Below are 13,013 nucleotides of genomic sequence, written 5' to 3'. Positions count from 1 at the left end.
ACAGACACACAGACACACAGACACACACACACAGTGAATTATCGGTTAATCCTTCATGCTACTATCAGGGCCTCTTCAGTGCCTTACCCTCCCTGATCTTCTGCTTCATGTTAGCTGCACTCTTCTGGATGTCTTCTCCCAGCACATTCCAGCTCCCTGATGACTCCAGGTACTGATACAGCTGGATGAGGGGGAGGAGGCCACCAAGCTCCACCTCCGCTGAGCCAGACGGCAGGTTGATGAGCTGCTGGAAACCTTCAGGGTTGTGCGCCATCGTCAGGACTTCACCCAGAACCTCACCTGGTACACAGAACAAACACATCCAGATGACTTTAGATGTTGCTTTGAGATGCAGCTCTGCAACAAAACATGCTTTCCCCTCCTTACCATTGATAGTCAGCATTCTCTCCACATTGGTGTTGGGAACGATGTTGACTGGCACTTGGTTCTTCAGCTCCACTGTTCTCTTCTCTGAGCCTACAGCATGATAAGACACACAGGACAGACTGCCACAGGGTTCCCATTAATGTAAAAACGCATAGATGTAAGTATTATTAAATTCCCCCCAAAATATGTTGTGCTCACATTTTGCAACGTAGGACTGAAACATAGAGTACTTATTTTAATGTTAAAAATATTTTTTTCTAGCTATGAAAAGAACATCAAGCTTGGACAAGGGGGTGTGCCATCAATGCATCAGCATGAGCTGCAAAATATGAAGATAACCCCATTCTCACCAAGTTTCAATAACCTCTCCCCAGCAGCCCCTCGGTCACCAATGCCGGTGTGCACAGACATAGAGCAGGATGCACTAAGCCCAGTGTACGGACTAGTTGGAACATGGGGAAACATGGCTGCTCGTATGAGACAGAGAAGCCGGACGAAGTAACTGGGACTCAACAAATTCCTCTGAATGAATAGAAAAGGTAAGAAGCTGGGAACGTGTGCAGAGAAGTTAAATGGCCCATTTAAGATCGCAGTGACTGATCAGAAATCCTCAACTTGTACTTTGTTTTTATTTGTCAGAATTTGATGACTCCGTCAGGGCTGCCATTTGTCACCGATTCTGTTCATAATTTTTATGGACAGAATTTCTAGGTGTAGCCAGGTGGCAGAAGGCTTCTTCCTCGGTGGCCTCAGAGTCTTATCTCTGCTCTTTGCAGATGATGCGGTCCTGTTGGCTTCATCAGGGGGTGGCCTCCAGCTCGCAGTGGAATAGTTCGCAGCCGAGTGTGAAGTGGCCAGTGTGAGAATCAGCACCTCTAAGTCTGAGGCCATGGTCCTCAGCCGGAAAAGGGTGGAGTGCCATCTCCGGCTCAGGAACGAGTTCTTGCCCCAAGTGGAGGAGTTCAAGTATCTCGGGATCTTGTTCACGAGTAATGGGAAAAGGGAGCGGGAGATCGACAGACGGATTGGGGCTGCTTGTGCAGTGATGCGGGCGCTGCACCGGTCTGTCGTGGTGAAGAGGGAGCTTAGTGTAAAAGCGAAGCTCTCGATTTCCCGGTCGATCTACGTTCCTACCTATGGTCACGAGCTTTGGGTAGTGACCTAAAGAATAAGATCACGAATACAAGCGGCAGAAATGAGTTTCCTTCGAAGGGTGGCTGGCCTCTCCCTTAGAGATAAGATGAGGAGTCCAGGAGGGGCTCAGAGTAGAGCCGCTGCTCCTCCACATCGAAAGGAACCAGTTGAGGTGGCTCGGGCATCTGATTAGGATGCCTCCTGGCCGCCTCTTGGGTGAGGTGTTCCGGGCATGTCCCACCGGGAGGAGGCCCCGTGGTAGACCCAGGACATGCTGTAGAGATTATATCTCTCGGCTGGCCTGGGAACGCCTTGGGGTCCCTCCGGATGAGCTGGAGGAGGTGGCTGGGGAGAGGGAAGCCTGGGCTTCTCTGCTTAGGCTCCTGCCCCCGCGACCCGGCCCCGGATAAGCGGAAGAGAATGGATGGATGGATGGAGTTTGATGACTGGGTTAGACGTCTGCATTTTACTGTGTACCTAAAATGCGAAAGAGTACTACAGCCTATGGATTTTGCTGATTCCTGCCCCAAGCTGAGAGTTGATCCTATCATAATCCAGGCACTCTTCAGCGGGGTTAGCAAAAGTAAATCTACTGACAGTATTTCTGCTTTTACTTTAAAAATTTTTGCTGAAGAGCTCACTCCGGTCTGGTGCCCTATTTTTCAGCAATCACTCGATCAACAGACTAGTGCTGTAGTCAAGACCACCTAACCTGAGACCGAGACAAGACCAAGACTTTTAGGGTTCAAGACCAGTCGAGACCAAGACCGAAGGAGGGCGAGACCGAGACAAGACCAAGACCAGTGCCTGACGCTACATGACCCAATAAAATGTGAAACATAATCAAAATCACTCCTCAGATTGATCTGAAAGATCCACATTCCCATAAAATCATACTGATATTAAACACTCACAGCTCAAATAAATATAACCATCTTTATTTAATACTCCTGGGTGACTTCCATCATTTATCACAGAATGTAAAACAATTATTCATAGTTCATCACAATAGTCTTAACTTTTCTCTGCCTTTCATAAACAATACATAAAGTTGTGTTGTTTTTAAACCAACAATCTTTGTAAAAATGGATGCTTTTTCAAAACCACATAGCTAAATGTGTAAAACTGAAAAAATTGACAGTAAGAACTAAAGCCTTTAATCTTATACAGATTAAAGCTGCAGTATGTAATTTTTATAAAAAATTTGGTTTTTACATATTTGTTAAAACTGACACCATGTCAGACAGTATGAGACCGATAATCTGCGAAAAAAATGGAGCTCCTCCACCTCCTCCCTGAACCGCTCCCAGTCAAAAACAACCATTCAGAGCCAGGAGGAGGGTCTTAGCACTGTGAATCACTCCTCGTGTATGCTGCTCAGTGTAGTTGTGTGCAATACTTCAAGATTTGGTATGGATCCTATGCCAAGTAAACACAGGGCCATTATCACCGATACTGATACCAATACTTTTTAATAATTATGAAGAATTTCCATGAAGTTTAACTGGTTTGAGATTTTTTCCTTTGGATCATTAATTAGTTAAAACCCAGGATAGAATTGGGCAAAGTTTATATGTAAGTAGAAAATACTTTATCAAAATAAAAGTTATTGTTCTGAAACAATAGAACATTAACAAAACAATTTTCCCCATACATATGATGTCTGGATTTTTTTTTTCATAAATTAAGTGTACAAAATCATCACTCAAGAACAAATGCAAACTTTTTTTCCAGGTAGATCGTTCAGAAAGTATAATAAAAAAATGTAATAAAAAATGTCCCTTCATTCACTAATTTTCTACAAATTTAAACTTAAATTTGCTTTAAATGTTTCATAGCAAATTCCTTTTTTTTTTCCCAAATAAAATATGTTATGTGTCACATGACAGTATAACAAACCACTGTGGGGAGGGGAGAGCAAAGTGTGCCTGCTCTGTGCTGTGGCAGGAGCGACACTTAAGACAGTCAGCTCGCATCTTTGATGAAACCGCAGCACTGCATACAGGAGAGATATCGATCTCATTACACTGATATTGATCAATACCAATACCAATGTTGGCATCCATATTATCGATATTAGGATTGATCTGCCCACCACTAGCTCAATGTACTAATGGCGGAGAAACAACTTACTTACTTCTCTGCTGTTACCATTGGTAGTGTCCACGGTAACTTCCGGGTTCTAGCAAGAAATATTTCTCACCCCAGCGCTAACGCTAATGCTAATTAGTAAGCTAATGCTAACCGCTAATTTCTCGAGGTGCATGTCAGGTTTGGTTCAGAGAGGATTTTCAGTTATACACAAAGGATCAATGCAGAACTCTAAATCAGGCCTTATTAGATCGATAGAGTGATAATTTTTGCATATAATCCAGAAGAGTTACATTTATATATCAAGCATTTAATGTGTCCCAGAGTGCCATTTCCTTCCACTGTGTTTGCAGAAATCACATAAAAAGCATACACAACAAAAACATAATCCAGACTCCTCAGCTGCTAAAAGCATTTCCTACATTTGAATATCAGCCACCATGTTGTGAGCATAAACTATCACGTTTTTAATGCAACAATAGGAAGTGACATCATCTTGCTGGGAACTGTAGTTATTTTATTCTTGAAGGCCTCTCATAGCTCTACTGGTGCTGAAAACTAATCTTTGACTATGGCTTTCTAAATACAAGTAGGGCTGCAACTATCAATTATTTTAGTAATCAAGTATTCAATTGACTACTCCGTCAATTAATCAAGTAATTGGATAAGAAATAATTTTTCATTTTAACAATTCATCAGCATATTTTAACTTCCGTACTGCAGATGTTTCTCTGTGTGAAACAAACAGGGTGGATGGAGCAGCTACTGAAGGAATTTAAATAATAAGAGTGTATGCTGCTGCTTAAGCCTTTAGGTTTCTGCGTGTTCATTTATCGAACAGGAATTACACAAAACAGAATAAGGAGTCCAATTATTAAATTTAATAAAGCCATTTCAAACAGTTTACAGATTAATCTGGTTCAGAATTGTTGGAGCTGCCTAATGCAGTCAGTCGGTGCAGCTTCACACGAGTCTGACACCGCTCTCTATCTTAGTTCAACTTTTATTTTACTTTCAACAAACAGATTGAGGAACAGCTTTTATGCCAGAGCCATCATTGAACTGAACTCTGTGTGGTTAAATGGACAGTGATGTGGGGTGGTAGTGCTGACTGTGTGCATGCGTTGGTGTGTGTATTGGGGCTAGATTCGTCTTAATTTACTATTGTGCACTGTATTTTAGTAATCATTTTTATCACTCATATTTTTATTATTTTATTATTTATTGTCTGAGGCACCTAGAAAGGAATGCATTTTAAATTTCGTTGTGCAACTTCTGTGTACAATGACAATAAAGATTCTGATTCTGATTCTGATTCTGATTCTGATTATACACAGACCTGACACAGTTACACAATTATTGAAATATGCAAGCATGTAGCATGCTTATCAGTTCCTTCTTCTGTGCCCTTCACTGTCGCTTGTTAACAGCCTCATCTGGATCCTTTAGACACAAAACATCAGACCAAAACACACATTCTTTTCCAGTAAATCACTGGCATGTGATTTTGCTGTTTCTCTGCTATGCAGTCTTATTTCTGTCTGCTGTACAGTGTTATTTCAACACCTTCACCTTGTTGTGAAGATTAATTCTGCAACATGCTACTTGATGCTATATTTCTATTTAAATTGTTATATTTATGGTATGTCTCGTGTGCGCCCTTTAAGAGGCAGAGGAGCGCAATCTTTGTTGGATTTGAATCAGTACGTTTGCATCCAATAAAAGCAAAGATGTTAACAAATAAATTGGACAGTATTCTGGCAATTTAGTGATATTTCCAGAGCTGTGGTCGTGACTGGTCTTGAAATAAAATCCCGAGTCCGAGTCCATGACAAGACCGAGACCATCAATAAGCGGTCTCAAGACTGGTCTCGAGACCAAGACCGATCTCGAGTACTACAACACTACAACAGACTGTCCCTTCTCTTTGGAAAAGGTTGATTATTATCTCGATTCCCAAGAAACCAAATCAATCTGATAATAATGACTACAGGCCAGTGGCTCTTACATCATTAGTAATGAAGTGCTTACAGAAATATGTGATGTCCCTCTTGAAATCTGAGATAAATCCTGGTCTTGATCCTCTCCAGTTCGCCACAGATGATGCCATTAACGGCATCACACACCTAACACTTAAACACCTTGAAAACCCAAAGGCGTATGCCCATCTTTTGTTTATAGATTTTAGCTCTGCTTTTAATACCCTACAGCCTCATTTACTCATTAAAAAACTACAGCAGATGAACCTGAATCCTTTTCTTATTAAATGGTTTTACTCTTTTTTTAACAAATAGGACACAACTTCTCAGAATTAACACCACTCTATCAGAGCCAAGGTCTATCAGCATTGGGGTTCCCCAAGGCTGTGTCACCTCCCCTGTCCTCTTCACCATTTATACAAACGACTGTACCAGCAGCTGCCCGGGGAATTATATTTCTAAATTCTCCGATGATACTGCTATCCTTGGCTAGCTGTATGCAGATATGGACCCCATACCATATTTTAATGTGGTTAAGTTCCTTGTTCAATGGTGTGATGACCACCACCTCATTATCAGTGCCAGGAAAACAGAAGAAATGCTGATTGACCCCAAGTCCTTAAGTAAATAAACCAGGTCTGTTCTTATAGATATCCAGGTGTTTACCTGGATAACCTATTCAAGTGGGAAATTCATGTTAACAAGTTGTGCTGTCGTCTGCAACAGAGATTATGTTTCTTACGCAGACTAAGAGTCTTTGGGGTGAATCAGAAACTTATGTTTTTATTCTATCAGGCCGTAAGCACCATCAGATTTGGTATGTCAGTGTGGTATGACAATCTCTCCATGCAATTAAAAACCAAACTCAACCGTATGGTACAAACTGCAATGAAAGTGATAGGTAAGAGTGATATCTCCTCCTTGCAGTCCATTTATGAAGAGTCTGCGCTCAGACTTGCTCAGAGGGTATTGTCCGACCCCGCGCACATCCTCAATCCGCGATACGAACTGTTACCATCTGGCAAACGGTTTAGAACCTGTAGACTTAACAGATTTAAAAACTCATTTGTTCCAACATCAATTAGCTTATTAAATAAAGTAGGTATATAGTTTTTGTCATGCTCTGATGCTCTAGCTAAGTGAGTTGTTGGCTCGCTCACTGTAGGAATGTATGTGGGAATGCAACATGTACAATATGTGTTCTATTGTTTAAATGTTTCTGATTGTTTTTATTGAATTAAATTTTTTTTGGGGGGGGGGGGGGGGGGGGGGGGGGGGGCTTATTTATGCATTTTTAACATGAATTTTATTGCTATACTGTATTATTGTGGTAGCAGCTTGTTTGTGTACGATGTCCAAGACAAATTTCCCTGTGGGGACAATAAAGTATATTTGAATTGAATAAATCATGTTGACTGCACTCTATTTACCAATATAGGCAAAGATATTACACATAAAAGCACATGGAAATATTGGAATCACTTTGGCACAACACCAGCAACACCCCCGCTGCCTCAATAAGAAAATGACAACCACAATGACAACCACAGAGCGAGTCAGCTGTGTTTAAGGGCAGCATTTCCTCTACTACATACTGTCCGACCAACTTCTTCAGCCCCCCCCACTTACTGGTTTTGTACTGAAGTCCAGCTTTTGTTATTTGGGTGTTTTGGGGTTTGCTCTCAGCAGAGACGGACGCATATTTCTTCTCTCCCTAACCCTTCCTTATCTGCCCTGTTTTGCTGCTTAAGAGCCTCTCTCTCTTGGGACTGTGAGCCACTCCCCAAGTAGAAAAGGAAGCAGGTCTCCCTGGTTGGACAGTAGGTAACAGGGTGCAGACCACTACCTGTGGAGGTGTACAGCACGTAGGTGCTGTGAAGTCTACAACAACTAAACCCAGTGAGTGGCAGGCTGGCTTACAGCCCACCAAGAAATGAGAAGCTGGCTTTAGTATTAAAACTTTTCATTTTTCTTGGATTTATCAGGTAATAGATGTACTTTTCTTTCTTTCTTTTCTAAAGTATAGCCATTCAAACTTAAAAAAAATAAGAAGTAAAAATTTAAGAAGGAAGGAAGTTTGATTTCAGAGGCCAGCGGGAACCCCGCTGACATTAGCCAGCACTTCAGGTGGAGCAGAGCTGCACAGATCAGCGCCTACGTACCATACACCCCCTGTGGGTCGAGTCTTCCTCCAGAACTCACCTCCCGTCTCACTCCTTCAGGCTGGAAACACAACCAACATGAGCATCATTAGTTACTGTCAGCAGAGCCCAGAGTCGGCGCTCAAGAGCCTCCGAGAGGGTGGAGAAAACTGTTGGCAACAGGTGGACAGCGGGAACGGACACCGTGGATGTTTGTGTCGTGATTTTGGTTTTCTGATTATTAACATCCCTGTTGTTGTTCATTTTCATAATCCTGACACAATCCTGCATTAAATTCATTTATAAATAACCAAAACTCACAAATGCAGGTGGCTGTAGCTGGAGTCCCTGAACTGTAAATCTGGACCGTGTTTGTGCTGTTGGAGCCTTTTGCAGCATTTTTAATGCAGTTTTCTGACCAATAGTCTTTAACAGGTAAACCTGATGTGTGATTCTTTTTTTTTCTCTGCGCAGGTACGTACCACCACTCGTAGCTTCTTCTCCAGGATGTCTGCAGTTCTGTACCGTGTTTTCACGGTGAAGGTCAGGGTGTGCTCTCCAGGCTCCAGGCCCAGCAGCTTGAAGGCCACTGATGCCACCTCTCTCCCAGGCAGGATGCTCCAGGTGCACGCTGTAGAGTGAAACCCTGGCTCCTGAGCCACAGGCTCAGACTTGAGCAGGCAGATGGCCGGGCCGACCTTCAGTGTCACACAGTACTGAGGGCGAGGATAGACAGAATTAAGATTCTTCATCACTGAAACGACATCTACTCCAACCAGATTATTTTATTTGTCCTAACAGACCAAGAAGGTGCAAGTTCCCTCTACCAACATGGCACCCCGCATTCATGCATGGCAGAGGATCATGGGATATGCATTTGGGTGTGGGTGTGATGGGTACCCTGATCCTGTCGTACTGCTGGTTGTACACGGAGCCTGTCAGCTCCAGCTGCTCTCCTCTGACCACCTGATAAGGCAGCGGGATGTCCACACTGACCGGCAGATTGACCGACACCTGGACGGGATCTGCAACGCACATACCTGCCGGACAATCAGGAACCATTCAGTACAACTTTATTTATTACAGCTGCAGCGTGGAAGACTGAAGAGCAAAAATACAAGATGTTAAATGTCAGTAAATAAAAGAAACTCACCATTCTGGAACATGCCGACGGCCTTTATCTGCCAGGTGGTGAGAGAGTCCGGTAGAGGCCTGCTGACCAACAGCTGCCCTGAACTAAGGACATGAAATACAAAAACAGAAACTTAGAGTCACCACACTCCATACTGAGGAGAGAGGAGCTAATTCTGATCCCTAACCATCACCAGGTGTGGCACTGGAGCATTTTTCTTTTTTTTTTTTGTGATCGGAAAGTTTACCTCAACTAATGTGGGAAAAATCAGGAAATATGTTTGTTTTTTTTAAAGTTAAGGGTACAATCATGTTATGGGACCATGTGTAAAACTTTAATTAAAGGAAATTCATTAATAATGTAACCATTTAAACTCTGTCTTATTTTCCAGACATGGATTAGGCCCAAAAATCTATTTTCAGTGGAGATCTTTAGTGAAATTTTATTTTTAGCCTTGAACTAAATTCGATCCATGTCTGAAAAACTGATTATTGACCCAGGTGGGTCAGACTCTTTACCTCTGGAGAACATGCACAGTAAAAGATTTTCGGGCAAGGTCTTGCTTGTTTAGGTGGATGATGCCAAATCACAGTCTGCAGAGTTTCTGCTGCCTGTAGCCAAACAAAGTCTCCTGACTGGCAACAGAGAAACTCCAAAGTGGACAGTTTTGCTGTTTGAGACAGTTGTGTCCACTGTACATCCAGTATTACCACAGTAGATGAGTCAGGGATTAAAGCCAAAGCATAGCTCTGCATGACAGTACATGAATAAAATGTACACATCATTATGTGTCAGTTTGACTATATAGCATAATAAAATAAACGTTACACATTCTGAGAATGAACTTTTAAGGCTTTAGACAGCTGTTAACAATCCCACAGTTTTTTCTACTCTTGGGTCTTTATGACATCATCAAGGAAATATATTGTTAAGTGGTCATCTCAGAAGCAACACCCATCTTTTGTTTAAATTTGTTTGTGGGGGGCAGCCAATCAAAAGACAGCTAGTTTAAGGTGGAGAGGAGTTAAAACAGCTTGTTTTAGACAGAGGTGGAGCTGAGGTGCTCTGCTGAGGGTCAGTGTCAGACAAAGAAGGATTATTTTGATAGAATTAATTGGTGAGTCTAAATTGCCCATAGGTGTGAATGGTTGTCTGTCTCTGTGTTAGCCCTGCGACAGGCTGGTGACCTGTACAGGGTGTACCCTGCCTTTTGCCCTATAACAGCTGGGACAGGCTCCAGCCCCCCGGTGGCCTTGCACAGGATGGATGGATGGATGGATGGATGGATGGAGTTGGAAATAAGCAGAGTAGGTCCATTTAATCAATTTGTTTAAATGAGGCTCCCGAGGTGTGTTTGCTTTGTGTCACCTGATGCGCTGCACCTCCCACATCCAGCTCTCGGGAAAGTAGCTCCGCACCAGGGAAGGAGCGAGGTCAAAGTCTGGACCCATGTCTGTACAACAACAACAGTGTGACAGTGATCTGCACTTCATTACCACAGCACTGGACTCAGCTACACTAACGCTGCAAAGATACAGTGAGAGGTAACTTACACCTCCTCTGATCTTCACCATAATAAATCCACTCAGACACAGTCAGATACAGCTGTCTGTATAATCCTGAGTGCAGCTCAATTACCTGCTAACAGGTAATTGAGCTGTTTAATGTCAACAGTCTGACTCTACAAATATAATGTAGATATGTGCTGAAGAAGTGGAGCATTACATTATAATAGTACATAAATGAGCTTCTATTCCCTTAATGATGTCACCTGTTGTCATGTTGGTGTTGTCAGAGCGTGATGCAGTAAACAAAGAAAAGTCCAGACTGACCGCTTCGTGCAATGACGCTCTCACGGCCCAAGCTGTTCAGCAGAGCCTCACAGCATTCTTGGAAGACCTGCTTGCAGCGATCTCTAAAACTCGGAGTGTTGTGGAAAATTTTGTTCTTGCGGACAAACGTCTCAGCTTCATCAAGGCAGGAAGTATAAGTTGGAGCACGCCTCATCCCATATTGACAGCACTGCTTGCCGGTTCTACCGTAACTCTCCGCTGGACAGACAGAACGACATAATTTCATTTACTTTACATCTACAATCATTACAAACAAAATACAGAAATCACACTGGTGAACGTGTGTATGTGTGTGTGTGTGTGCGCGTGTGTGTGTGTGTGTAAACAGATAGTAAAGTTGTAAAACAGTGCTCAGACTCACAGTAATAAGCTGTAATTGTTTTGTAAACCTAACCATGAACAGTTTCTTGCTTGAAACTAGCAGAGGGGGATTCTTGGTTAATATTTTTGTGGTTTGGTTTCTTTTTTCTGTTTGAGTGCTATATCTGCTTCCAGTTTGGAGTTTGTGGTGCCTGCTCCGATTGCTTTTCTCTTCTAGTGTTTATGGGTTTTTGAGCTTTGGTTCTTAGTTGGAGTTTTGTCTTCTGGTGCTTTCTGTTCCTTCAGTCTGTTCCTGCCTCCATCTCATCTCCATCCTCGTACCCTCTCTGCTATCATGTTTGATATGAATCCCAGCTCTAGTTGTGTTTTGTTTATTATTTCCTGTTTTACTAATCGAGATATTCAACACATCCTTGTCAATGGCTGATATCCTGTTCTGTCTAAAGGCAGCACCATCATCCCAATACCCAAGAAAACAGCCACAAAAGACTATTGTCTGTAGTTATTAAGTGCTTAGAAAAGCTTGTTCTCCAGGACCTCAAAGCCCACCTCCCCCTGAACTTTGACCCACACCAGTTAGTCTTACAGGACAAATTGGTCCATGGAGGTCGCCAATGTCACTGCTCTCCACACAGCCCTGGAACACCTGGGAATCTACTTCAGGATGCTGTTTGTTGATTACAGCTTCACCCCTGACACCCTGGTGGAAAGGTTGGCTGACTTGGACCTACCCCACATCTGATCCTTCATCAGAGACTTCCTGACCAACCACAGGTTGTTAAGGTGGGTCAGCTCTGCTCCTCGATCCTGACTCCCCCCTAGTGATGCATGCTTAGCCCCCTCCTGTATGCCATTTACACGTATGACTGTGCCCCCATTCACTCATCGAACACTACTGACTAGTTCATCAATGACACCATGGTGGTCAGCCTGATCATGGGGGTGATTAAAACAGCCTACAGGGAGGAGATACAGGAGCTGGCAGGGTGGTGCATCAAAACCAATCTGGAGCTGAACACCACTAAGACCAAAGAGATTGTCAGGCTCGCTCCTCTTTCCATCAACAGAGTATTTGTGGAGAGAGTGGCCTCCTTCAGGCTCCTGAGGAAACATATCTCTGAGGACCCACACTGGTAAAAGAAGGCCCAGAAGGGACTCCACTTCCTGCGACTGCTGCGAAGGAACCACATGGAGGAGAAGCTGCAGGTGTTCTTCTACATTCATTCATTCATTCATCATCCTTCATCCTTCATAGAGCAATTGCTGATGTACTGTGTGACCCTCTGCAGAGGGTCACCAGGACTGCTGAAAAGATCATCGGCTGCCCTCTGCCCCTCCTGGTGTAAGACAATGCCCGGCCTCATGTGGCCAGAGTATGCAGGCAGCTCATTGAGGATGAAGGAACTGATACCACTGACTGGCCCCCCACACTCTCCTGAACTAAATCCAACAGAACACCTCTGGGACATTATATTTTGGTCCATCCAACACCTCAAGGCTGCACCTCAGACTGTCCAGGAGCTCAATGATGCCCTGGTCCATCTCATTAGGAGCCCCAACGTTAACAGGCATGCATACAAGCACGAGGGAGCAATACAAACGAGTACCATTTTGAGTTGCTGCAATAAAATTTCAGCTAAATGTTCCAGCCTAATGCATCATTTTTTTTCACTTTGATTTTCAAGGTGTCTTTGAATTCAGCCCCCTGTAGGTGTGGCATCCTTTCACTCCTAACACATTACCCAGTCCATGTCAGTAACAGGATTTTTTTCTTTTTAAATGTAGCTAATCCTGTGGACGTTTGTTAGATTTTGTGAGGTTTCAATTCAACTGTATTTTATTTAAATAGCACCAAATCACAACAAACAGTCACATCAGTGGCATTTCTGAATAAATAATCAAACATGATTAATGTTGGTCAGCATCAAAAGGAAGGAGAAGCTGATCATAGAGGCATGTGATCAGCCTGTTATAT

The 13,013-nt window shown here is 43.1% G+C and overlaps 1 protein-coding gene across 1 annotated transcript in view; it reads right to left on the bottom strand.

Moving 5' to 3' along the window:
• LOC115777858 (complement C5-like) overlaps window positions 1-13,013 on the bottom strand; it is a 133,864-nt gene that overhangs the window by 95,930 nt on the left and 24,921 nt on the right. The window contains exons 17-23 of the mRNA XM_030725869.1: window positions 10,697-10,915; window positions 10,233-10,317; window positions 8,886-8,968; window positions 8,633-8,772; window positions 8,215-8,448; window positions 7,754-7,814; window positions 427-477 (exon numbers count right to left, since the gene is read on the bottom strand). Coding sequence (XP_030581729.1) covers window positions 427-477; window positions 7,754-7,814; window positions 8,215-8,448; window positions 8,633-8,772; window positions 8,886-8,968; window positions 10,233-10,317; window positions 10,697-10,915 — 873 coding nt within the window. The remainder of the gene's footprint in view (window positions 1-426; window positions 478-7,753; window positions 7,815-8,214; window positions 8,449-8,632; window positions 8,773-8,885; window positions 8,969-10,232; window positions 10,318-10,696; window positions 10,916-13,013) is intronic.

Source organism: Archocentrus centrarchus, unplaced genomic scaffold (assembly GCF_007364275.1).
Source record: "Archocentrus centrarchus isolate MPI-CPG fArcCen1 unplaced genomic scaffold, fArcCen1 scaffold_82_ctg1, whole genome shotgun sequence".
In the NCBI taxonomy this organism is placed as follows: domain Eukaryota; kingdom Metazoa; phylum Chordata; class Actinopteri; order Cichliformes; family Cichlidae; genus Archocentrus; species Archocentrus centrarchus.
Note: the sequence above shows the minus strand (reverse complement) of the source record. Positions and strands in the feature narration are given on the sequence as shown.